General features: G+C 42.4%; 1 protein-coding gene across 7 annotated transcripts in view; it reads right to left on the bottom strand.

The window, feature by feature from the left end:
• The window catches only part of STIL (STIL centriolar assembly protein), a 71,819-nt gene that overhangs the window by 13,990 nt on the left and 30,320 nt on the right, over positions 1–27,509 (bottom strand). For 3 of the 7 annotated variants that reach the window (XM_040978586.1, XM_040978590.1, XM_040978591.1), the window contains 5 exons: positions 27,249–27,358; positions 24,587–24,701; positions 21,973–22,926; positions 15,549–15,714; positions 9,757–9,988 (listed from right to left, as the gene is read on the bottom strand). In XM_040978586.1, the coding sequence (XP_040834520.1) occupies positions 9,757–9,988; positions 15,549–15,714; positions 21,973–22,926; positions 24,587–24,701; positions 27,249–27,358 (1,577 nt within the window). The remainder of the gene's footprint in view (positions 1–9,756; positions 9,989–15,548; positions 15,715–21,972; positions 22,927–24,586; positions 24,702–27,248; positions 27,359–27,509) is intronic. The other 4 variants (XM_040978592.1, XM_040978589.1, XM_040978587.1 and 1 more) reach the window with 3 other exon arrangements.

The following is a 27,509-nucleotide window of genomic DNA, read 5'->3' as shown; positions in this document are numbered from 1 at the left end:
CCCCTTCAAATTTTAAAATATCTAAAATCTATCTCAAGTAAGGTCGATAACCTGCCATTTACAACCACTTTATATATTTGATGGTATTTATTCTTTATGGTTTCAGTGGTATACAGTAAGCATTTATTAGTTTCAAAATAAAAAAAAACTATAATAGCTAGAGAACACAGTGCTAAAAAATACATTTTCTGTTAGAATACTACTCCGCGGTTACTCTAAAACAGAGAGAAAAGCATTAACAATAAATATTAGCTGGTACAAAGCTTACTGTGGGCCAAGTACGATTATTTTATTTTACTTGAAAAGGCAGAGTTAGAGAGATTCCATCTGCTGGTTTATTCCCTAAATGGCTGCCAGGCCAAGCTGAAGGAACTGGTTGCAGAGGCCCAAGAAGTTGGGTTGTTCTCTGCTGCCTTTCCAGGGACCTTAGCAGGCAGCCAGATCCAACCTGGAGCCGCTGGAATGGGAACCAGCGTGCACATGGCTTGCTGGCACTGCAAATGATTTAAGCTGCTGTGCCACAACATGTGCGCCAACCAAGTACAACTTGAAGCATATCACGTTAAAAAAAACAAAACTGTATTAAAGTATATAGTATCTCTGTTAGATGCAAAAATCAGACCATAAGGTGACTAACCTATATGAAGTGTGGAGAAAATAAAAACTGGGGGCTGACAGGTGGCTTAACAGGCTATTCCTCTGCCTCGCAGTGCCGGAAGCCCACACAGGTGCCAAATATGTGTCCCAGCTGCTCCGGACATTTGGAGAGTGAATTAGCAGATGCAACATTTTTATCTCTGTCTCTCTTCCTGTCTCTAACGCTACAATTCATCTAAATCAAATAAATCATCTAAAGAAAAAAGGCTCAGGCCTGGCACTGTAGCCTAGTGGCTAAAGTCCTCCCTTTGCATGCACCGGGATCCCATATACGTGCCAGTTTGTGTCCAACTACCCCCACTTCCCATCTAGCTCTCTACTTATGGCCTGGGAAAGCAATCAAAGATGGACCAAGGCCTTGGACCCTGCACCCGAGTGGGAGATCCAAAAGAAACTCCTGGCTCCTGGCTTCAGATTGGCTCAGTTGTGCCCACTGTGGCCACTTGGGGAATGAATCAATGGATGGAAGCGTTTCCTCTGTCTCTCCTCTTTGTATATCTGAATTCCCAATAAAAAAATAACTTGTAAAAAAAAAATAAGAAATACTAAATAAATTTTAAATAGCTGAAGCATTTCTAGAGATGTAATTCCTAACAATACAAATACACTGAACTTTACTGGACTGTACACTTAAAAAAGGTTAAGATGATAAATTTTTTTTCAAGATTTGTTTTATTTGAAAGGCAGATTCACAGAGAGAAGGAAATACAGAGAGAAAGACCTTCACCTGCTGGTTCACTCTAAAAGTGGCTGCAATTGCTCCCTGTGTGTGGCCTGGAAAAGCAGTCGAGGACGGCCCAAAACCTTGGGACCCTGCACCTGCGTGGGAGACCCAAAGAAGTTCCTGGTTCCTGGCTTCGGATCCACGCAGCACCGGCCATTGCGCTCACTTGGGGAGTGAATCATCGGACGCAAGATCTTCCTCTCTGTCTCTCCTCCTCTGTATACCTGACTTTGTAATAAAAATAAATAAATCTTAAAAAAAGAAATCTTAAAAAAAAAAAAAAGGCTGCAATGGCTGGAGTTGAGCCGATCTGAAAGCAGGAGCCAGGAGCTTCTGCCCAGTCTCTCTGGCAGGTGTAGGGTTCCAAAGTGTTGGGATACCCTCTACTGCTTTCCTAGGCCATTAGTAGCAAGCTGGATCAAAGGTTGAGACAAAAATGGGCACCCATATGGGATTACATAGAGCATTCCAGTAATGGGAGGTGTAGGATTAGCCAACTAAGCCTACGTCCCAAGATGACAAATTTTATGCTAGATGCTTTTTATCTTAATTTAGAAAATAAGAGACAAACCCCAGCAGATATCTCTTTTTTGCCTTTCAAATAAATTAATTAAAAAGGGAAGATACAGGTTTGTGTCTGAAAAATACTGGAAACAATCCAAATAGGAGAGTGGTTCATTAAATTATGATACAGCTATGCAGCTATAAAAAAAGATGTCTAGTAGCTGAGCGATTTACAACAAATACTGTTAAAACAGCAAAATTCAAAAGAGTGTCTATGGTATGCTACTGCCTACACTTCAGAAAAGAAAGGAGATAAGTGGCTTGCACTGTGGCAAAGGACTTGCAGCACTGGCATCCAAGAGGGTCAGTTCGAGTCTGATGCTCCACTTCCAACCCAGCTTCCTGTTGAGGCACTTCCAGAGGACGGCCCAGGTGCTTGGACCTTACACCTTTCTGGGAGACCCAGAAAAAGCTCCTGGTTCTGAAAAGGCACAGCTCCTGCTGCTGTGACCATCTAGAGAAAGAACCAATGGGTGGAAAATCTCACTCTCCCTGTCCTCCTCTGTCTTCCAAAGAAGTAAATTATAAAAATAATATAATAAGGGTACTTCAAATAGTCTGTGTACAAAGAGATTACTACATGTCTATTTTAGTAAAATATTTTTTAAAATGTTAATAATAAACACAATTCATGAACATTTTCAAGACCTCCACATATGCATGAGTTTGAAAAACTTTTTGCACCCAAATTGACTTATCATTCAATTATTTTCCATGAACATTCTGAAGTATTCTTACCTGTGCTCATTTACAAAAAGTAAATTCAGGAAGGCTAAGTAAAAAATTATGAGCTAATCTACATGTAAATGAGATGGGTGGGAAAAGTTGGAAAGAAGGTGATTTGAGAATAAGGGGCCATGGATGAGAAGTAACTCTTCTCTAACCATATATCTTCCCTGCCCCATAAATGAAACCAACCAGAATGTGAAGGGAACCAAAATGGAATATAACAGTAACAAGCGAACCTGATGGCATTACAAATACTATAACCACAGAGAAGAAAAGTGGAGGAAACCACCAGCCTAAACAACTCTAGAAACAGTACTATGACTGAATATGGCAAGATTAAAGATGAAAAATTATAACCCAAATATTATGCTCTAGTTACTCTGTTGCAAAATTCTCAGCTTTAAAATGAGTTTTAATTCCATTATGTCATAAATTGTTACTGATGTAATGTCGGGGCTTTTAATTGATTGGGATGATACTCTGTCGGCTCTACCTTCAGACCAGAGATGGTCTCCCCAAGAAACCGTTGAACTTATCTGGACAATAAGATGCTGGACTCTGTGCTTTGTAGATACTTGCAATGAAAGAATTTCAACTGAATTTGAACTGTGGTAATGCAACAAGGTGGAAGAATCCATCATGGGGGGGGGCAGTTGGGGAGGGAAGGGGGGAATTCCAGTGCCTATAAAACTGTGTCACATAATGCAGTGTAATCAATTTTAAAAAATGAGTTTTGTTATCAGCTGGTTCACTCCACAAAGGCCCACATCAACGAGGAATGGGCCATGCGAAAGCCAGAAGCCAGGACTCAAGCTAGGTTTCTCTCACAGTTGGTAGTGACCCTAGTACCCAGGTCATTACAAGCTCTTGCCCAGAATTTACATCAGCAGGAAGCGGGATTGGAAGCATTGAAGCTCCCATATGAACTATAGTTCTGAAACTATTTCACGTACACAAAAGGTAGAGCAAATAGGACCGAGAGTAATGGCTCAATGGCTCAATCCACCCCTTGCAAGCTCTGGGATCCGAAATGGACACTAGTTCATGTCCTGACCATTCCGCTTCCCATCCAGCTCCCTGCTGGTGTCTTTGGAAAGCAGTCAAGGAACAGCTCAAAGCTCTGGGATCCTGTACCCATGGGGTTAACCCAAAAGAAGCTCATGGCTTCAGATCAGCTCAGCTCTGGCTACTGTGGTCACTTGGGAAGTGAAACAGTGGATGCAAGATCTTTCTCTGTCTCTCCTCTTTATAAATCTGCCTTTCAAATAAAAATAAGTAAATTGTTTCTATTTTTTTTAAGTGTCTTAAACTGGCACTCTGATCTGGGATGCTTACGCTCCAACTCGTAGCTTAATACACTGTGCCACAATGCTGGCCCAAAGGCATACTGGTCTTAAAATCAGGAAAGAGTGTTCCTAATATCACTTTTATCTCCTTTCTTATCTGCACTTACGGACAAAAAAAAAAAAAAAAAAAAGGATCCAGTGTAATAGCCTAGTGGATAAATCTTCACCTTGCACATGTCAGGATCCCAAATGGGTGCCAGTTTGTGTCCCAGCTGCTACACTTCCCCATTCTGCTCCTTGCTGGTGGCCTGGGAAAGCAGTAGAGGATGACCCAAAGTCTTGGGGCCCTGTACCCACATGGGAGACCCAGAAGGAGCTCATAGCTTCTGGCTTTGGTTTGACTCAGCTCCGGCTATTGTGACTACTTGGGGAGTGAACCAGTGGACAGAAGATCTTTTCTCTGCAAATCTGTCCTTCCAATAAAAATAGATAAATCTTAAAAAAAAAAAAAAAGACATAAGTAAAATCTAATCTCAAAAGAATATTCATGCCCTAATTAACTACGTAAAGATCGTAAAAAAATTTTAATATATTATTTATTTATTTATTTTTTAAAAATTTATTTTTATTGGAAAGTCAGATATACAGAGAGAGGAGGAGAGACAGAGAGGAAGATTTTCCGTCCGATGATTCACTCCCCAAGTGAGCGCAACAGCCGGTGCTATGCCGATCCGAAGCCAGGAGACTCTTCCGGGTCTCCCACGCGGGTGCAGGGTCCCAAAGCTTTGGGCCGTCCTTGACTGCTTTCCCAGGCCACAGGCAGGGAGCTGGATGGGAAGCAGGGCTGCCGGGATTAGAACTGGCGCCCATATGGGATCCCGGGGGTGCAAGGCGAGGACCTTAACCATTGCGCCACCGCACCGGGCCCAATATATTATTTATTTTTAAAAAATAAAGCTTCTTTTAAAAAGGTGAAAAAAACAAACATTCAGGGTAATTAATTTTCTTCAGCATCCTAATTTGAGTCACTAAAATAGATAGCAAGAATTAAATCTTACATATGGAAGAAAATGCCTTAAAAAAATCTTGAGCCAAAGAAAATATTGGCAAATGGTACACTTGACAAAGGGATAAAAGAGAAACCTATCTAAAAATATATAGATCTCTTCTAAGGTAACAACAAAAAGGTCATATAACCTACTTTAAAACAGGCAAAAATGTAAATATAGCTCTCCAAAGAAGATACATTAACAAGAAAAGGAATAGCTAGCAAGTATGAAGAAATTTTCACTGCCACTAATCAAAACAATCAGGTCACACCCATTCTAAGGTCTCACAGCTCCCCCGCTGGGACGACTACCACACACCAGGAAGCAGGGCAGGCCTTAGTGCAGCCCCGGGGCACGGCCTGCGCCACCAGCACCCCATCTAAGCGCTGGGGCTGGAATCCTTGCTCTGCTTCTGATTCAGCTTCCCGCTAATAATGCATCCTGACTCAGCAATCTCACTTTTGGTGTCTATCCCCCAAAAAAACAAACTGGTTTTAAAAATATATATGTACAAATACTTCGGATCAGTTCAGCTCGGTTGCTGTGGCCATTTGGGAAGTGAACCTGGGATGAAAGACCTTCTGTTTATCTCTCCTCTCTCTGTAAAATGTGTCTGACATCAGACCTCAGGTGACCACACTCTGTGATTCAAACCCTGACAGTCTGTTCCCAACAGTCTGACACCAGAACTCATGCTTTGAATCATTCTGCTACACCACTTCTTGAGTTTGAAAGTTTGACTTGGTGTCTAACCTAGCAAGCGGAAACAAATTTTGAAAAAGACTGAATCAAAACATTACAGATTTCAAACCTCAAGAGATTTAAGATTTAAATTAAAAATGTAAGAGTTAGGATCCGGGCCCGGCGCGGTGGCGCAATTGGTTAAAGGTCCTCGCCTTGCACGCCCGGGATCCCATATGGGCGCCGGTTCTAATCCCGGCAGCCCCGCTTCCCTTCCAGCTCCCTGCCTGTGGCCTGGGAAAGCAGTCAAGGACGGCCCAAAGCTTTGGGACCCTGCACCCGCGTGGGAGACCCGGAAGAGGCTCCTGGCTTCGGATCGGCATAGTATCGGCCCGTTGCGCTCACTTGGGGAGTGAATCATCGGACGGAAGATCTTCCTCTCTGTCTCTCCTCTCTGTATATCCGCCTTTCCAATGAAAAAATAATAATAAAAATAAATCTTTAAAAAAAAAAAAAAAAAAGAGTTAGGATCCAACACAGTAACCTAGTGGCTAAATTCCTTGCCTTGCACACACCAGGATCCCATATCGGTGCCAGTTATAGTCCCAGCGGCTCCTCTTCCCATCAAACTCCCTGGGAAAACAATCAAGGATGGTCCAAAGCCTTGGGACCCTGCACCCAAAAGTGAGACACAGAAGAAACTCCTGGATCCTGGCTTCAGATCAGCTCAGCTCCAGCTGTTGCAGCAGCTTGGGGAGTAAATCAACAGACAGAAGATCTTCTCTGTCTCTCCTCCTCTCTGTATATCTGACTCTCCAATTTAAAAAAAAAAATAAATAAATCATTTTTAAAATGTAAAAGATGGTTCTAACATGCAAAGTCTTATAAGATATGTCAAAAGCATGGCTTTTAAGGAAAATAAGGCTCCTTTTAAAAAGAAAGTGTCTTCATAAATACCATGTATCACTCACTACTTTCCATTTGGAAAAAGCAATCAATACCCAATTAAGCTGCAACACAAACAAATCCATCTTCCATAGACTGCTTCAACATCAGAGACCGACCAGAGGACATCTTTCAGAGGGACAAGGAGTCCAGCTAGGTAGATGACACAGGTAAATACTTAGCGAGGGACCACTGTGCAATAATTCAGCCAGATGCGTGAGGATCCAAGAGGAGCATCCAAAGCAGCATGGACTACATGCAGAGCGCTGAACTCTAATCAGTGCACTGCGGTGCACAAACACTACAGTCACACCTGGGTACCTATTGGGATCAATAAAGCTGATTAATGGCTCTGAAAAAGTAATTAACTTCATTCTACTAATTAACTCAGTTGTTTTTCAGGTTAAAAACTGCCAAGTTTTCACTTTTTTCTTAACTTCTAACTTGAAAAGTCCCTTAATTCTAGAAAGCAGTCTGCCACTTACAGAGTGAAGTGAAAAGAAGATAACGAAGGACAACTATGGTTCTTTCCTTTGTCCTCAGCTTCTACTACTGTTCCAAATAAAATGTGTACTGACCTTGGAGCTCACCACAAAGTGCTCTTCCCACCAGGGAACATTTATGAAGAACCTAACACAGGGAACTAGACGGCTGTTTAAGTTCTAAAACAGACATGAATATGAGCCCCACCCTGCAGGAACTCATTCTAGCCAAGAAAATGTACATCTTTTCAAAATACTGTGGCACCTACAGTGACTGCTTAATTGTCTTATGTTTGAAGTTTATACTATACTGAAAGGTGAAAGCTTTTCTCTGGAGAGGCAGATCTATTTCAGAATAAAAAAAAGGGCAGGAGACAATCCAATGCCTGCCTCCTGCCACCTCAATTCCAAGTTCAACTCTTTCTTCTTGATTTATTTATTTTTATTGGAAAGTCAGATGTACACAGAGAAGGAGAGACAGCAAGAAACACTTTGCGTCTTCCTATGCACTCCCCAAGCAGATACAATAGCCAGAGCTGAGCTGATCCGAAGCCAGGAGTCAGAAGCTTCTTCCAGGTCTCCCACAAGTATGCAGGGTCCAGTCCCAAGGCAGTGGGCCATCCTCGACTGCTTTCCCAGGCCACAAGCAGGGAGCTGAATGGGAAGCAGGGATGCTGGGATTAGAACTGCTGCCCATATGGGATCCCGGCATGTTCAAGGTGAGGACTTCAGCCACTAGACCACCATGCCAGGCCTCACATCCTTGGTTTTAGACCCCATATCCTTCATTCTCTCCTCCATTTAGATGAGTGGTGCCCTGGGCACCCAAGTTCAACTGCTTTAACTGTTTCATGGGATATTACCCTGAGGTGTTCTACACTTACATTATCTTTTAGCTTTAAAATGTATCCTATCCTGATCCCTTCCAACATTTCCACCATAACTCCACACTACCTTTATCTTGCCTGGTGTTTAGTTTATCAGTTTACAATATGAATTCTCTTTAGTTCTCTATAATGCTCTTTAGTTTAGTACAAAACAACTAGACTGGTTTTCAAAAAAAAATCAGATCATACCACTTCACTGTTTAAAAATCTCCAGTGGCATTGATGGGCACAGTATAAATCTGAACCACGTTTCTACATCCTGCAAAGCCCTGTGTAATCTGACTGCTGCCACTGTTGTCGTCTCATTTCCTTGACCCTCCCTGCCACTCACTACGGCGTTACAGCATTACCAGTGAGAGCATTTCTAGCCTTCCTGCTTGTTTCTGGAACTGCCAAGCACCTACGTGCCTCAGGTCTCCATGCCTGCCATTTACCCTACTTAGAATTCTCTTCCCCAGATGTTCTTAAATTGGCCCCTTCTCATTTGTCACTGCTCACAAGTCACACCCTCAGAGCAGGGTTCTCTTGCCACCTCACTTGCAGATCACATCACTCCCTTGCTACCATTCCAGTCACGCTGAATTTGAATACCCTGGCTATTTTACTCAGAGCAGTAGTCACTATGCACAATTGTTTTGTCTTTGCTGAAGTGTTTAAATTCTGTAACATTAAGAGCTTTGCTTAACTTATCTTCTTAATCTCTAATGCCTACTTCTGGGATTGGGGCCTTGGGGTTGGGGGCAGATGGCAGGATGGCAGCCCCCCCCCGCAGTGTGGCGACCATGGGGGGAGCCCGTGCCAGCAGGATCCGAGGCTGGGGCCTCAGCAGGCCAAAACCACTGCCGCAGGCAGTGACTGAGTCCTTGGCATCTCCCAGGCCCAAGAGGAACCTTCTCTCAGGGTAAGCCCGCCACGAGAGAACCCTACTTCTGTGGTAGCACAGACCAGAAGCTCAGAATATTTTTTGTTGACTCTATTTCCAAATTTGTAGAAATTCTGAATCATTTTTAAATCTTTATTTTTTTTAATAGAAAACTTCATAGTGAAAATTTTTCTACAAAACAGAGCCATGTACAAACCACCATTATAATCTATTTGGAATTAGCAACTCCCAATCATTCTTACTTTATTTATACCTTAAGCAGTTTCATTTCCTACCAGATTATTTTGAGCCTAGCTCAGATAATTCCATATATAAATATTCAGGTTGCACATCTAAAAATGCTGTTATATATATAATTGCAATATGAGAAGTCTTTAAAAATGTACAAGAACCTATAACCGAGAATGATCAAATGCCGAGGGGTAGGACTTGCGAATATGCAGTTTTGGGGGAAGTTTTCTTCAGATGTTTGGCTTCAACAAGACTGGGAAGGCATGAAATGACTGACCTCTGGGAATGGCTCTAAGAGGCTCAGAATTACCAGTTACATAGAAAGCGTATCAGGTAAAGACACCAGTAAAATACTATTTAGAAAACAAATAGTTTGACTTAAAAGATTAAAGGACTATTAGCACCTATACAGAAAAATCTGTACAGAATGGTGACGAATAATAACATAATGTATATTTCAAAATCACTAGATTCTAAACGTTACTACCACAAAAATAGGGAGGTGATTTATTGACTAGTTATTCGTAAGTATATGTGAAAATATCACACTGCACCTCATAAAAACAGGCAAGTAAATGTCAACTGAAAAATGAAAAGTTAGAAAAAAAGACTAAAACATTCAATCAAAGAGACCTTACTTTGATACAGAAAGTGGCTGGTTACAATCTTCCTCCACGGCAGTGCTGCTCTCTTCAAAGCTGGGAATATCGACGGCTTTTAGGGACGAGGCACTACCCGGCGGACTTGTGATTTCATTATTAATATCAACAGAAAAATTCATGTCCTCACTGGAAATCTTGGTATCATCGTGCTTCCGCTGAGGGTCTGGCTCCTGGTCGTCACCCACGGCATTCCAGAACAAGCTGGCACCTGGAGGGTCAACAAGTCAACAGACACCGACATGGTCACCTAGGCAAACCTCACGTCAACAGACTTCTCATAAGACTACATTTCACAATAGTCATGAACAGCTAAGCAAAACAGAATCAAAACCAGAACCAAACCTGATGGCAAAGGGAAAGGGAACATTTTGAATTCGGTATCGGCCAGGGGTGGTTCTGAAATGATCTGGTTTACAGACTGAGATTCTGAATACAATCTGCAGATGTATGTTGGGTAACGTTCAGGGAGGGCCTGGTGCAGCGGCCTAGTGGCTGAAGTCCTCGCCTTGAACATGCCTGGATCCCATATCAGTGCCGGTTCTAATCCTGGTAGCTCTACTTCCATCCAGCTCCCTGCTTGTGGCCTGGGAAAGCAGTCAAGAATGGCCCAAAGCCTTGGGGCCCTGTACCTGTGGGGGAGATCTAGAAGAAGCTCTGGGTTCCTGGCTTCGGATAGGCTCAGCTTTGGCTGTTGCGGTCACTTAGGGACTGAATCACTGGACAGAAGATCTTCCTCTCTGTCTCTCTCCTCTTTGTATATCTGACTTTGCAATAAAAATAAATAAATCTTAAGAAAGAAAAGAAAAGAAGAGAAGAGAAAAGAAAGAAAATAAATAAATAAATATACTGGGAGTCAGCATTGTGGTGCAGTGGGCTGGGCCACTGCCTGGCATGTCAGCATCTCAGCTCCTCATATCTGCTGCTCCACTTCTGATCTAGTTCCCTGCTACGGTGCCTGGGAAAGCAATAAAAAAAAATCGCCTAAGTACTTTGGTCCCTGCACCCACACAGGAGCCTAGGATGGAGCTGGCTTCAGCCTGTTCCAGCTCTGGTCACTGTAGTCATTTAGGAAGTCAATTAATGGGTTGAAGATATTTCTCTCTGTACCCTTCCCCACTGCTTCTGTAACTTTACTTTTCAAATAAACAAACACATAAATAAATACATAATTGCTGTTCTAAATAACAGGAGAAAATATATAAAATACCTGTCCCTAGGGTCTCAAGTTTTTACTTTTTAAAGTGTGTAAGACTATATTGGATGGGCCTGGTGTGGTGGCCTAGAGGCTAAAGTCCTTGCCTTATAAGCACAGGGATCTCATATGGCCGCCAGTTCTAATCCTGGTGGCCCCACTTCCCATCCAGCTCCCTGCTTGTGGCCTGGGAAAGCAGCTGAGGACGGCCCAAAGTCTTGGGACCCTGCACCCGTGTGGAATCCAGGAAGAGACTCCTGGCTCCTGACTTCGGATCAGCGCAGCAGCTGCTGTTGCAGTCACTTGGAGAGTGAACCAATGGACGGAAGATCTTCCTCTGTCTCTCTTCCTCTCTGTACATACGACTTTGTAATAAAAATAAACAAAATCTTTTTTTTTTTAGGTTTATGTTTATTATTTTTTTATTGGAAAGGCAGATATACAGAGAGGAGAGACAGAGAGGAAGAACTTCCATCCGATGAGTCACTCCCCAAGTGAGCGCAACTGCCAATGCTATGCCAATCCGAAGCCAGGAGCCTCTTCCAGGTCTCCCACGCGGGTGCAGGGTCCCAAAGCTTTGGGCCGTCCTCGACTGCTTTCCCAGGCCACAGGCAGGGAGCTGGAAGGGAAGCGGGGCTGCTGGGATAGAACCGGCACCCATATGGGATCCTGGGGCGTGCAAGGCGAGGACCTTAACCACTTGCGCCACCGCGCCGGGCCCAACAAAATCTTAAAAAAAAAATCTTCTAGGCTATATATGCACACTTTCAGATTTACTTGCATGTATTAATTGTTTACTGATTTTCCTCAAATCATCTGATTTTTACCTAGCTTTATCATTTCTCTGAACTCAGATTCAATGTACTGGTTACTCTCTCTTTTTTTTTTTTTTTTTGGTATATTACTGAACTTTGTTATTCTTGATTTTTTCTTTCTTTTTTGGTACTGATTACTCCCAATATTCATAGTAATAAATACATCTACAAAACATAAAATATTCGGGCATGGCGGCATGGCCTAGTGGCTAAACTCCTCGCCTTGAACACCCTGGGATCCCATATGGGTGCCGGTTCTAATCCCTGCAGCTCTACTTCCCATCCAGCTCCCTGCCTGTGGCCTGGGAAAGCAGTCAACGACGGGCCAAAGCTTTGGGACCCTGCACCCATGTGGGAGACCCGGAAGAGGTTTCTGGATCCTGGCTTCGGATCGGCATAGCATCGGTCGTTGCGCTCACTTGGGGAGTGAGCCATTGGACAGAAGACCTTCCTCTCTGTCTCTCCTCCTCTCTGTATATCTGACTTTCCAATAAATAAATAAAAATTGTAAAAAACAAACAAAAAAACATAAAATATTCATCTATATACCACTTTAAATCACCTTTTGCCCTATGAGCCACATACATTTGGCAACTTGGGAAATATTGCTACATAATGGTTTATAAGCTGTTAGGTGCAGGTATTTGGTATGGTGGCTAGGATGTGGCTTGGAACACCTGTGTCCACACTGCAGCACCTGGGTCCACGTTACCATCTGAACCTGTCCAGCTACCTGCTAACACACACCCTGGAGGGCAACAGACAATGGCGCTAGCTATGTCCTGGGCAGAGTCCCAGCTTCTGGTTTTGGCTTAGCCCAGCTCTGCCTTTTGCCTGTATTTGGGAGCGAAACAACAGACGAAGATGTCTATTTCTCTCTATTGTTTTACCTTATTAAATTTCTTTTCCTGTGCCAAAGTAAGGTTTTTAAATGAAATGAGATCAACTCAGATTTACAGTTTAAAACAGGCCAATTCCAGGTTGTCTCATTTTTTTTCTTTCAGATAGTAACACATGTTATTTAAAATATAGGATATGCAATGACCTGTGTGTGGTTAAATAAAAACATCTCAATTTGGCTAGACAAAGTACTTGCTATTTGCTTGTAATAACCAGTTACCCTTCTTGCTATGCCAACAAATTACAGGACTACAGTGGGATCCATATTCCTTCATTTTAAAAAAAAATCTAGTCTGTAATCACAGGGTCACAGTTAACAATAATACTGAACAGGATAAAAAGTAGGAAGATCAGGCCCGGCTCCGTGGCCTAGAGGCTAAAGTCCTCGCCTTAAACACGCTGGGATCCCATATGAGCACTGGTTCTAATCCCAGCAGCTCTACTTCCCATCCAGCTCCCTGCTTGTGGCCTGGGAAAGCAATTGAGGGCGGCCCAAAGCCTTCGGACCCTTTACCCGTGTGGCAGACCTGGAAGAGGTCCCTGACTCCTGGCTTCAGATTGTACAGCAACAGCCATTGCAGTCACTCAGGGAGTGAATCATCGGACGGAAGATATCTCTCTATCTCTCCTCCTCTCTGTATATCTGACTTTACAATAAAAATAAATTTAAAAATCTTAAAAACAAAAAAGTAGGAAGATCAAGAGTGAGCACAATTGGTTAATTCTCACCTTGTGAGTGCCTCTCTGTATATCTGCCTTTCCAATAAATAAATCTTTTAAAATAAATAATCTTTAAAAAAAATATTAACAAGCTCCTTTACCAGTCCCCCTTACACACACAACCACCCCTACCATCTACAAAGGAGAAGCCATCAGATCTGTTCCAGCATGAATTTGCCAACCCGCTCATCTTTGATCCAGAGATTAGAATCTAACCCAAACTAGGTCATTCAGGTTCTCTACAGTCTGAAACTGAAACTGAACAGCCTACATACTATTCAGTTCCCCGAGTTCTGATGTTTTTATTATTTTTATTTTTTCTACATACTTTTGTTTTTTATTCTTTTTTAAATATTTATTTATTTTTATTGCAAAGTCAGATATATAGAGAGGAGGAGAGACAGAAATATCTTCTGCCCAATGATTCACTCCCCAAGTGACTGCAATGGCTGGTGCTGCGCTGATCCAAAGCCTCCTGGAGCCCATATCCTCCTCTGGGTCTCCCACATGGGTAAAGGGTCCCAAGGCTTTGGGCTGTCCTCAATTGCTTTCCCAGACCACAAGCAGGGAGCTGGATGGGAAGTGGAGCTGCTGGGATTAGAACCGGCGCCTATATGGGATCCTGGTGCGTTCAAGGCGAGGACTTTAGCTGCTAGGTCATAGTGTCAGGCCCAAGTTCTGATGTTTTGAAATGTTGGATATAGTTTGTGAAAATGGAAATCATCCAATTAAACATATTGCTTGTGATTTTAGACAGGCCTGGGCTACCTCAGGAAGCCCCTGTGCTTCAATAACTTGCTTCTGGGTACTGCCCTGGAAGCCCCACATGAAACAGAGAAGCAGTGTGGGCAGAGTTACTTAGTGCCTTGATGCCCTGTGGTGTTGAGCACGCAGCCCAATCCATCTGACTCAGCAATCAATGTGGCACGAGCCTCTGAGGCACCTAAAGCTGCTCACTTTCCAAAGAGCTAGCCATCTTCCACCCAGCACCACTGTGTCCCAGTCTGCAGTCATTAATGGTTCATTTCTCTATGTATAACAAAGCTTAATGCTCAAGCCATTAAAGAAAAAGAAAATGAGGCTGAAGGAACAGTGAGATTGTTTGAGAAAATATGGCTAGAACAATATAAAAATTTAGCTACTAGAATGCAATTTTTAGGTCAACCACTATAATATGTAAAAACATCAGATAGAATGAATTCCAACCAAATCAAAAGCAGAGTAGCCAAAACTGAAATTAGCACTCCTCTATGGAATTCCAACCCTACAAGCAGCAGCTCAGCCCACGGAGCCACAATGCCAGCCTCCCAACTCCATTCTTATCCTTTGCTCTCCAGAAAATTCCCTTTCCTTGGTTAAAGTAGTTCAAAATTGGTTGCTACAAACAAAAAATTTCAACTACTCCTGAGTGTAAGTTTGATCTACATGGGCAAGTGGCTCCTGCCCGTTCCCTTCTTTCCTGTTTCTGTCTACTTAGAGAATTTCAATGAGTTAGAGAAAAGAATACAGATGCCATTCCTTCTTTGTTTTACCTCCAAAACCAAATTCAAATGAAATCAACACTACTTTATTACTATTTACTAATATGCTCTAGACTTTATTCAGATTCAATCAACTTTTCTACTCACGTCTTTGTTCTATCCAATTCGGGATACTATATTTCATTTAGCTGGAGTTAACTTCTCAGTGTTTAACTCTTCCTCAGTTGCTGCATCCAATCAGTTATCAAATTTTATCAATATACTGCACAGCCCTTCCTCTTCCTGCTTATCAGTGTCACAATTACAACTTAGAACCCTAAGTATGCTTACTGAGCCCATACCCATCCTTCATCTCTACTCACGGGAATCCTACAGACCTTTCATGATCGAGAATCAGGACTGTGTAAGTCAAAGTCCTCCTGACAGACACTTATCAGAAATGAGTGCAGCACATGAAGAGGCAAAGCCTAAGGGTCACAGAAGGTAGACCTCTACCTGTGTGCAGGAATAGTTATACTACACAAAGACAATCACACAGGCTTAAAAAAGTCACCTTGGCCTGCTGCACGGCACACCAATGTCAATGTGAATCAGGTAAGAAGCACATTAGAACAATCTTTTTATATTAAAATGTCAAAAAAGAAATAAAGAAGAAATTACCTGTGCTCACAGCGATGCTCACACTTTTTCTCGTGTGTAAGCCAGGGGAAGGTTGTGCTTCCATGGACACGAGCTCCTTTGGTCTGGCTGCTTGCACTGTGTCTTCAGCACTGGTTGTCTTACAGGAGCAGGCCTGCAGCGACTGTGCTGCCAACAAACGCTCAATCTGTGCCAAGTCAAAGCATGCTTTAATCCACAGGGAAGGAATCAACAGAGTGGCAACTGCAGAGTTCACCAATTCTAAGGAGACTCAGTAACTGACTGTAAATTATTTTCTTACATTTCAATTATTTCATAACATGAAACGTTCAATATAGAACATTGCTGTCAGTCATTAAAAAGAACTTTAATTGTAATTTGAAAAGTGAAACAAAGGTGTTTAGTGTTTGTAATTTGACATTCAAGAAAGAAAAGCCTGAATGATTAACAATTTAAACCAACTTTTTTTTTTTCAAAGAATTATTTATTTTTATTAGAAAGTCAGATATAAACAGAGGGGAGACAGAGAGGATGATCTTTCATCCACTGATTTACTCCCCACGTGGCCACACGGCTGGAGCTGAGCCAATCTGAAGCCAGGAGCCATGAGTTTCTTTCAGGTCTCCCACATGGGTGCAGGGTCCCAAGGCTTTGGCCCATCCTCAACTGCCTTCCCAGACCACAAGCAGGAAGCTGGCTGGGAAGGGGAGCAATCAGAAATAGAACTGGCGCCCATATGGGATCACAGTAGTGCATGAAAGGCGATGACTTTAACCACTAGGCTACTGCACCGGGCCCCAAACCAACATTTTATTACTATTTCACTCATAAATCAAAAGTAAAATTGCAGGTGAACTCCTGTTTCATGAACCAAATACTGACCATTTCACACACAATTCTTCTTCTTCTTTTTTTTTGGAAAGGTGGTTTTATAGAAGAAGGGGAGAAAGAGAGAAGGGCTTCCATCTACTGGTTCACTCCCAATGGCTACAAAGCTAGAACTAAGCTGATCCAACACCAAAAGTTAAGAGCTTTTTCCAGGTCTCCCATAGGGGCTCAGGGGCAGCAAATCCTCCGCAGCTTTCTCAGGCCACAAGCAGGGAGGTGGAACGGAAGCAGAGCGACCAGGACATGAACCTTCCGGAATGCTGGACCACAGGGTGGAATGATGAACTTTCTGAGCCATGACACTGCCCCATAATTCTTCTTATAATGGTTAACCAGAGTTGTCCATGTTCCAATTGGAAATAATAATAATTGATAATGACCTTGGACCCCTGCTATTCTCATGGGAGACCCGAATGGAGTTGCCGCCTCCTGCCTTTGCAAGGACAAGCTCCAGTCCTTTTGAGCATTTACGGAGGAAATCAGTGGATCTAATCTTTCTATCACTTTGCTTTCCAAGTAGATAAAAACAAATGAGTTAAAATAAACCTTAAAAAATTTTTAAATAAAGGTGGGCCCAGCACGATGGCTCAGTGGCTAAATTCTGCCTTAAATGTGCTGGGATCCCAAATGAGCACTGGTTCATGACCCACTTGCTCCACTTCTAATCCAGCTCCGTGCTTGTGGCCTGGAAAAGCAGTGGAGGTAACCCAAAGGAAGGAGAAAACAAAAGGAGGGAAGCAAAGAATGAGTGTGAGGGTAGGTGGGATTCAGTATTATCCTCTTAAATGTGTATACATGAAGGGCAGTGGTGTGGTAGCCTAATGGCTAAAGTCCTTGACTTGCACACACAGGAATCCCAAAGGAACGCCAGTTCATTTCCCGGCTGCTCTACCTCCCTTAACAGCTCCCTGCTTGTGGCGCAAGGCCTTGGGACACTGCACCCGTGTGAAACATCGGGAGGAAGTTCCTGGCTCCTGGCTTCAGCTCAGCTCAGCTCTGGCTTCTCTATTTCTCCTTCTCTGTAAATCTGACTTTCAAGGGCCCAGCACAGTAGCAAAGTGGCTAAAGTCCTTGCTTTGAACGCACCAGGATCCTATATGGGCACTGGTTCTAGTCCCAGCTACTCCACTTCCTACCCAGCTCCCTGCTTGTGGCCTGGGAAAGCAGCAGAGGATGGCCCAAAGCCTTGGGACCCTGCACCCTGTAGGATACCCAGAAGAGGTTCCTGGTTCCCAGCTTCGGGCTGTTGCACTCACTTAGGGAGTGAATCATAGGATGGAAGATCTTCCTCTCTGTCTCTCCTCCTCTCTGTATATCCGACTTTGTAATAAAAATAAATAAATCTTTTTAAAAAAAATCACATATGGTTTTTATGACAACCCTGTAAAGACTGAAATGATTGCTAGGAAACACATTTTACAAATAAAAATTTATGACATTAAAAAGTTAAGTTACTTGTCTAAGTCAAATAATTAACAAACACCAAAGCTGAGATTCAAGTACCAAAATCCTTCTCACTCTTCCTTTCCCAGATTTATTTATTTATTTGAAACGTCAAGTGACAAAATTAGAGGGAGAGTGAAAGAGATTTCTCATCCACTGGTTCACTATCTGGCGCTAAGACAGGCTAACGCTGGGAACCTAAGATTATCTGAGTTTCCCATGTGGCTGACAGGAGCCCAGGTACATGACCCACCTTCCACTGCTTTCCCAGGTACATTATCAGAGAGGTGGAAGGAAGTGGAACAACTGAGACCCAAATGGGTCCTCCATTATGGTTTGCGAGCATTACAAGTGTTTCAAAACCCACAGGACAACAACATACTTTCCTCCTTCTTAAATTGAGATATAAATGGAGATTCAAGGTGGTAGGATAGTATAAGGACACATTTAAACCGACAGAGAAACATTAGCCAGTATGAAGCAGAGAGAGCACATTCCAGGATAGAACAGCAGAGGGGCACCTGGAGAATGACAGACACAGGAAAGCAGTGGACAAAGGATGTGGTGTTGCAGTGACCAATACCCCAGTGACATTCAGCCAGTAACAATCTGAATTGCAGTGGCAGACGGAACTAACCAGCAACAAGGTTCCACCCAAGATAGTCCAAGTAGCCCTCAGACCTGGCGGCCAGCAGATCAAAAACTCTAGTAGTGGCACATCAGGAGTCATTTTGTACAGTGTGGCTATGGATTTAAGACTGCAAGGAGGGCCTGGCGCCGTGGCCTAAAAGCTAAAGTCCTTGCCTTGAACGTGGCAAGGGGATCTGCAGTAACTGTGTTATGGAGAGTATCATATCTAGTACCATGTTATTTAACTTCATGGTGTTGTAAATTTCTATTTTTCTTCCTGTTATTAACTTTGCATTGTGGCTTCTTGTTTAAGGGGATGTACAGTAACTATGTAATATCATATCCAGATGTGAGGATACAATGCAGTATGCATCTCTACTTCCAGACCAAAGGTGGACTCCCAGTGAAACTGTGTAATATATCTTGACAATAGGATGCTGGACACTCTGCCATTATCCATGCCCACAATGATGGACATATGACTGTTTATGAAGAACTATACTATAATAATAATATAGGGGAACTCTGCGAAGGGAAAGGAGATTGGGAAGCGGTAAGGGAAATCGCAGGGCCTATGGAACTGTATTGTAAAATAATAAGTAGAATTTAAAATAAAACTTGAGCAAAAATATTTTTTAAATAATAAATTGAGATATAATTCACAAACTATAAGAACCCCTGGTTTAAAGTGCACAATTTGGTGGTTTTTAATATTTTCATTAAGCTTCCCACCACACCCAGTATTTAACTCCAGAACAGTTGCATGTACCCTTGAAAAAACTCTGAGCCCATTAGCAAGCCACCTCCCTACGTCCATCTCCCAAGTCCCTGGCAACCATTACTTCGATCCCTAGGAATTTGCTTATCTGAGCATTTTATTTATTTTTATTTTTAAGATGTATTTATTTTTATTGGAAAGGCAGATATGTAGAGAGAAGGAGAGACAGAGAGGAAGATCTTTCATCCATTGGTTCATTCCTGAAGTAGCCACAATGGCTGGAACTGAGCCAATTAGAAGCAAGCAGCCAGAAACATGGGTGCAGGGTCCCAAGGCTTTGCGCCATAATCTACTGCTTTCCCAGTCCACAAGCAGGGAGCTGGATGCTAAGCAGAGTAGCCAAGAGATGAACCAGTAATCAAATGGGATCCCGGTAGATGTAAGGTAAGGGTATAGCTATTGTACTAAGCCCCATAGTAATTTCTTATAAATTAAGTAGAAAGACTTCAGAGGGGTGCACATTTGGCACAGCAAATATGATGGCAGCTTGAGGCAACCACATCTCACATGGCAGTGGCAGGATTTGAATCCAGCTCCCATTCATGATTGTAGCTACCACTTGAAATGCTGGCTTCCCATAAGGGGTTCATATTCTGTCTGTTCCAGTTCCAATTCAACTCTCTGCTAATGTGCCTGGGAAAGCAGAAGATGGTCCAAGTACTTGAGCCTTAGATTCACATGGAGAACCAGAAGAATCTCTAAGCTTCTGGCTTCAGCCTGGATTACCCAGAGCCATTGAGAGTATTTGGGGAGTGAACCAGCAGATGGGATATCAGTTTTTCCCTCTCCCTTTGTAACTCTGCCTTTCAAATATCCTGTCTTTTAAAATCTTAAAAAACAAAAAAGGAAGAAGAAGAAAAGAAAAAAGGAAAAGGAAAAGAAAAAGAAAGTTATTCCTGGCCAAAAGAAAAAAGAACTGAACCTAAAGTGTTAACATGTTCTGACATGTTTGAACAAGAATTACTGAAACTGTACCTGCAGACTGGTAAACACAGATTTTAAGTAAGAAGTTGGAATAGGGAAACAGCAGTTGGATTTCTTCTAATTACCACGGAAATCATCAGAAGTTGAATAAATAGACACACACAAAGAGCTGCCCATTTACGGTTCACTCCTTAAATGTTCGTAATAGACAGGGGTTGGATGCAGGTAAAGGCAGGAACTTGATCCAGGTCTCCCACGCACGTGGCAGGAACCCAGTAACTTGAGTGGGCCATAATCACCTCTTTCCAGGATCTGCATTAGTATAGGAAGGACCAGAGTCAGGAACTGTATCCAAAAATCAAAGCCAGGTACCTGATACGGGATGCAGGCATCTTAACTGATAAGATAAACACTTACTTCCTATTAGATTTTTAAGCACACATGAAATGATCTGATCTGAACTTTTAAAAGCTATTACATTTTGAACTGCAGAACACATGAGGGTACAACACAGAAAACAGCATGGAAGATAGGATTAAAAATTTGTTTACATTATGGTGAGCATGTGAGAAATGATAAAGAGATGCTAAGTTCAGGATCTATCTAGAAAGTAAAGCCTGGGTTTCTGATTTCTGGGAAATGATAACACTGACTGAGGGAATGACAATGAAAACATTTAACATTTAGTAAGTAACAACTACATGGCAGGCACTATTATTCTACGCCCTCCTAGTAACTCACTCAATCCTTTAACCCTATTTTATAAGCGAGAAAACTAAAGAATTTTTAGTAAGTATTTTGCATAATTTGTATTATCCAGAAGCTGGTTTATAATTTAAGAAATCTGGAACCAGATCTTTAACGAGAACACCAAAATAACTTAACACTAGGAGAGTGACAAATATCATTATCCTTGAACGTTAAAATACATGCTTCCTTGAGCTAGAAGTTATACTTCTAGGTTTTATGATACAGAGATACAGGCACATAAACAGATGCCAGTACAAGGATATTCACAGCTATGCTGTTTGCAATACCAGGGACTTAGGATGTGGTATCACAATAGCATTTTCACTGCTGAGTAAAAAGTCCGCCTATCCAAAATATTTTTTTAAAAGATTTATTTATTTATTTATTGGAAAGTCAGATATACAGAGAGGAAGAGAGACAGAGAGGAAGATCTTCCATCCAATGATTCACTCCCCAAGTGAGCGCAAGGTGGCCGATGCTATGCCAATCCGAAGCCAGGATCCAGGAACTTCTTCCAGTATCCCACATGGGTGCAGGGTCCCAAACACTTGGGCATCCTCCACTGCTTTCCCAGGCCACAAGCAGGGAGCTGGATGGGAAGTGGAGCTGCCAGGATTAGAACCGGTGCCCATATGGTGCCCATATATATATGTTTCATTAGGAGCAAAATACAAACGAAAAATGCAATTATGTTCTAGATTAAAATATGCTCATGATGGAAGAAAGGCTTATTTTCTAGTCCTGGTTCTACTACTAACTAGCACTAATCTTCATTTTATTTATCTGTAAAACACAGGGGACTTCATTTCTTAAAGCCTCCTTCTAGTTCTGATATTCTGTAATTTTATTAAGTCATTACTGACATTTGGTAGTTTTTAAAAAACATATTAATATAAAAATATAATACGAATATATTAATATATAAATTAATATTATATATAAATATAACATATTATACATTGATATATTATATAAATATAATATTAAAAATTTAAACATAATTAAACATAACTAAGAAAGCACCACGCAAACCTGGGCCTGAAGTAGTCTCAGTTGTCTGTCTTGCTCTGTGAGGAACCGATACGCATCTGGAGTCAGACCCATCATGCCATTATCAGACTCAGTCTTGGGTGTGTGAATACACACTGCACACGGCTGTGGAGTACAAGGATCCACGCGTGAAGGCAGATTTGCCACAGGAGATGGTTCACTATTATTGCAAGGAGAACAATTGCCCATACCTCCCTGAGGTCTCAAGGCTATTGGACTACTTGAAGAATACAAGGCGTTATGGCACACAGCAGGACATCCACTTGGGTGAAATAATGGATGCTTCTGAAGAGCTTCAGATGGCAGGTCTTGAAATGATCCTACTGTATTTGTACCTTGCCAAGACTTTATTGGACTGTATTGAATATGGCCATGACGCCGACAACATCCACAAACATTTGTACAATAGTAAGATGGTGATGACAGAGTAGGCATCTGAAGTTCCACTGGTCCTTCCAAAATATGAGGTAAAACAAAATTATTTAAGTGAGGCTGTGGAGCAAGAGAAGACTGTCTAGAATTAAGTGTAGAAGGTCTGTCAGAATATTCTTCTTTAGGCACATGTCCAGCAGAAACTGCTGGAAGTTTTTCAGATGTATCAGAAACTGGCCCATTAGGAAACGCTGGCTTGACACTGTCCCTGACATAAGGGCTTCCTTTTGCACAGGCAGATGTCTGTCTTACTTTGCAGTGCCTCAAAGGAACAGTTCCCTGCCTTAACTGATCCGGTATCTGTCTCAAGGGAGATTCTCCAGGTTCAAAGCTCTGTTTCTCATCACAGACGTGGGGTTGCAGTGGGTTCACAGAGTGGTTCATTAACAGAGGAGAACTGTCATCCTTCCCCACTTCCAGGGGCTTAGGAAGAGGGTTTGATTCCGTAATACTGCCATCCAACACAAGCGAAAGTTCAGGAACTGATGGCTGGATCTTTGACATCTATAGATTAAAAAAAAAAAAAAAAGGAAGAAGAAAATATTTTTAAGGGAAAATACATACATTAGTTTCTAAAGGCTGGCATTTCACAAATTATTTCCAAATATGCATTACAAGGTATTAATTATTTATACCATCAGCAAATATCTATTGGGTATCTTCAGCTTCCTAGGCACTAGGAATACAATCTTGAGCAAAATAAACAAGGCTCTTACAAGGCTTATTTAATAGTGGAACTTCTACTACAATAGTGATGAATATTGCATAGGTTAAAGAACAAAACATGCAAAACTACTTAGCAGACTTTTTTATTATCTGAAAACAAATTATCACAGGCACAATGCTCTAACAGGTCTAACATAAAATAATATTTATGTAACCTTAGCAAAGAATCCACTAGTAAATATTTCAAAATATTTTTTCCGAAAATTAAAAAATATTAGTAATTTTTAAAAATCCAATTTCTTCTCTGGTAACCAATATTCCAGTAAAGGTAAACAAACCTAAAACAGCCTTCTCGTTGACAACAATCAAAAAGTTATGACAGGGGTATTACAATTAGCCCCTGAGAGCAAATAAAAATGTTTTTTAAGATTTATTTTGGGCCTGGCGCGGTGGCGCAAGTGGTTAAGGTCCTCGCCTTGCACGCCCGGGATCCCATATGGGCGCCGGTTCTAATCCTGGCGGCCCCTCTTCCCAGCCAGCTCCCTGCTTGTGGCCTGGGAAAGCAGTCGAGGACGGCCCAAAGCTTTGAGACCCTGCACCCGCGCGGGAGACCCAGAAGAGGCTCCTGGCTTGGGATCGGCATAGCATCGGCCACCTTGCGCTCACTTGGGGAGTGAATCATTGGACGGAAGATCTTCCTCTCTGTCTCTCCTCTCTGTATTTCTGCCTTTCCAATAAAAATTAAAAAAATAAATCTTAAAAAAAAAAAGATTTATTTCATGCTTGTTTTAGAAAGGCAAATCTATAGACAGCAGAGAGAGAAAGACCTTCCAGCTACTGGGTCATTCCCCAAGTGGCCATAACAGGAGAAGCTAGGAACCATGAGCTTCCCCGAGGTGTCCCACACAAGTACAGAGTCCTAAGACTTGGGGCCACCCCTGATTGCTAATCCCAGGTCATAAACAGAGAGCTGGAATGGAAGTGGACCAGCCAGGACATGAACTGGCGCCTAAATGGGATCCCGGTGATTGCAAGTAAGGACTTTACCCAAATACAGTATTTTCTAACAAGATAACAAAAATTTATGTCAAGGGCCCAGCACTATACCCTAGTGCTAAAATCATTGCCTAGCATGTGCCAGGGATTTCATATGGCTGCCAGTTCTATTCCTGACTGTTCCACTTCCCATCCAGCTCCCTGCTTATGGACTGGGAATGCAGTCGAGGATGCTCCAAAGCCTTGGGATCCTGCACCCACGTGGGAGACCTGGAAGAATCTCCTGGCTCCTGGTTTCGGATTCGCTCAGCTCCAGCTCTTGTGGCCACTTGGGAAGTGAACCACTGGATGGAAGATCTTCCTCTCTGTCTCTCCTCCTCTCTGTATATCTGCCTTTCCAATAAAAAAAATAAATCTTTTAAAAAAATATTTAGTGCTTTAACATGAAGATACTTTCAGCTCTCTAACCACAAAGGTGAGCTCATAAAAAGGTCAATGGTACCTTCTGACTCACTGGATGAGGACTAGGAATGGGTCTTGGAGAAAAATCTTCATCTTCAACACCAGAGTCAAGATCCCTTAGTGGCACCTTCCCAGGAGATGATTTTTGGGATAATCTAGAGAGTAGAGGGAGACACACACACACTTTCATTAATTTAGTGTTCTTTTTGAAACTGAATGATGTAAATTTACTAAGTCATAGTGGTATTCTGATCACTTAATTTAATATCTTAAAACCTTAGATCTTTTAGGTCAATGTTAGATGACCAGGAAAGCTGGCTAGTCAGATTCATGATTAACAAACTACCCCTTTTGCCAGATTATGTTGGGTTTAATTCTGTATTGTTAATTGCAAAGGAATCAATGGCCACTGAGCACCTTTTGGTTGACCTCAAGAAATGTAGAAATAAACACATACTGTCAAAAAAATGTATATTCTAGTGATAGATTTGCATTCATTATATGAAATATACTCACTGGGTTCAAGAAAATGAGGGTAAGCATTTTGCCTCGAGGCTAAAATGTAGGTAAGAGCCAAGGCTGCACGTGGGTTGGGCAGAGGGGCGCAAAAGGCCTGTGCTAAGGGAACTCCAAGTCAGGTCGATGCACCCACGGGCATACACAAGAGCCAGAGCTAGGCTGGGGTGTGCTGGGGAACTGAAGTGCTGCCATACTAAGCTCCCTAGGCCACAACACCTGATGAGAGGCGAGGTGTCCACTAATGGCTCTCAGTATTTGCAATCAGCCCATGCTTTCATGTCTTATTAGCCTAGAAGTCAGGATCTCTGATCTCAAGGATTAAAGCTAATGGGAGTGTGGTCTGGCCTCAGCACACATGTTCTATGACTGGGTCACCTCTGCTGCAGAGAAGTCAACAATTTCTTAGAGCAATGATGCTGATGCAGGGGACACAGTCTTTAGCACTAACCGAAAATTCTCCAGCTCTTGAGGGATCCAATAGATGAGAAAGAGATTTCCAAACTCACCAAGGGCAAGTTCTATGTCCCCAATTATCAGGATATAACTACAGAAGATGTGATGCATCTGCAACCTTCAGCAACCCTTAGGGTTAAGGTTTGGAAATTTCTGAGTGAATGAAATAGAACAGCTAGGTAGCTAGCTTAGGGTCCCAAGTTGGAAGCCACACTCCCCCACTCTATGTAACTCCCACCCACTCATCTATCAGTCCAAACCCCTTCTCCCAAGATGTACTTCCCTCCACTGAGTACCTGAAGGCAATGTCATGTGGTCACTCCCATCGCAGGCACGTAAGTGGTCTGACAACTCAGAGGGACTCCCTCTTTTTCTCCATGGACACAGGAGGGAGGGTGAACACATATCCCTCTCTCCCACACTTCCCCTTTAGGCCCTCCTCATTTCTGAACATGACCTATGAATACCTGGGAGCTCCCCACCCTTTAAATAACTTCATAATTAAAAAAAAAATACAAGGCTCTCTCAGGTGTACCCTTTTCATTATTTTTTCCATTACACCTTAATAAAACTTCACTAAAATAAAGAAAAAAAAGTAAGACACCCATATGCCATATCAAGAGCACTTGAATTCTAATACTGGTTCACTACCTGATAAGAGGCTCCCGTTAATAAGGAGTCTGAGAGGCAGCTGGTGATGGCTCACGCAGTTGGTCTCTGTCACCTATCTTGGACCTGCACTGAGTTCTCAGCCATGAGCTTCAGCCCTCAGCCCAGGTCCACAGTAGGCATCTGAGTAGTCATTTAGCAGAGGAGAGCATTCTTGCTCTCTTTCTCTCAAATAAATCTCAGAAAGATAGCAGCATAGATGAACAATAACCACATCACCTACTATCACCAGTACTAGCACACCAATACACAAAAACCTGGAGGAAAGAGATGGACGGAAATTATCCTGATTACTCACCAAAAACTAATGAATATCATTTCTTAAGAGTGTATGTAATGGGGTCCGGCGCAATAGCATGGTGGTTAAAGTCCTTGCGTTGAATGTGCCAGGATCCCACATGGGCGCTGGTTCATATCCCAGCAGCCCTGCTTCCCTGAGCTCCCTGCCTGTGGCCTGGGAATGCAGCTGAGGACAGCCCAAAGCCTTGGGACCCTGCACCCATGTGGGAGACCCGGAGGAGGCTCCTGGCTCTTAGCTTCGGATTGCCTCAGTTCTAGCCATTGCAGCCACTTGGGGAGTGAGCCATCGGACGGAAGATCTTCCTCTCTGTCTCTCCTCCTCTCTGTATATCCGCCTTTCTGATTTAAAAAAAAAAAAAAAAAGAGTGTGTGTGTCATGGGGCCTGGCATGGTAGCCCAGTGGATAAAATCTTTGCTGAGCACATCGGGGATCCCATATGGGTGCCAGTTCTTATCCTGGCTGTTCCACTTCCTTTCCAGTTCCCTGCTTGTGGCCTGGGAAGGCAACAGAGGATGGTCCAAAGCCTTGGGACCCTGCACGCATGGGGGGGAGACCTGGAAGAAGCACCTGGCTTTGGATCAGCTCAGCTCCAGCTGTAGCAACCATTTGGGGAATCAACCAGAGCATGGAAGATCTTTCTGTCCCTCCTTCTCTCTGTAATTCTGACTTTCCAATAAGAATAAATAAATCTTCTTAAAATGTTTTAAAAATTAAAAAAAAAAAAAAAGAGTATATGTCACAACAGAAAGTTATCCCTTACCTCGTAGCTGAAAGTTCCGCGGAAACCTTGCTGAATAACTCTGTTTCTGCAGTTTGGCTTTCTGCACTCAGTTCAAAATAGATTGAGTTTTTGTCAGAAGGCTCAACATTCTGAAATAAAATGAGTCATACTTTGAATTTGACTTAAATAAAAACACCAGATAATTCTATTTGATAAACAGGCACTCTGAAACGCTGAGGGCTGGAAGTACACTCCCAACTTCAGCAACCATAACCTTCTTTAATAACCTTCTTTAAGAAC

The sequence above is a fragment of the Ochotona curzoniae genome, unplaced genomic scaffold (assembly GCF_017591425.1).
Source record: "Ochotona curzoniae isolate NIBS_2020 unplaced genomic scaffold, NIBS_Ocur_1.0 contig_291, whole genome shotgun sequence".
Taxonomy (NCBI): domain Eukaryota; kingdom Metazoa; phylum Chordata; class Mammalia; order Lagomorpha; family Ochotonidae; genus Ochotona; species Ochotona curzoniae.
Note: the sequence above shows the minus strand (reverse complement) of the source record. Positions and strands in the feature narration are given on the sequence as shown.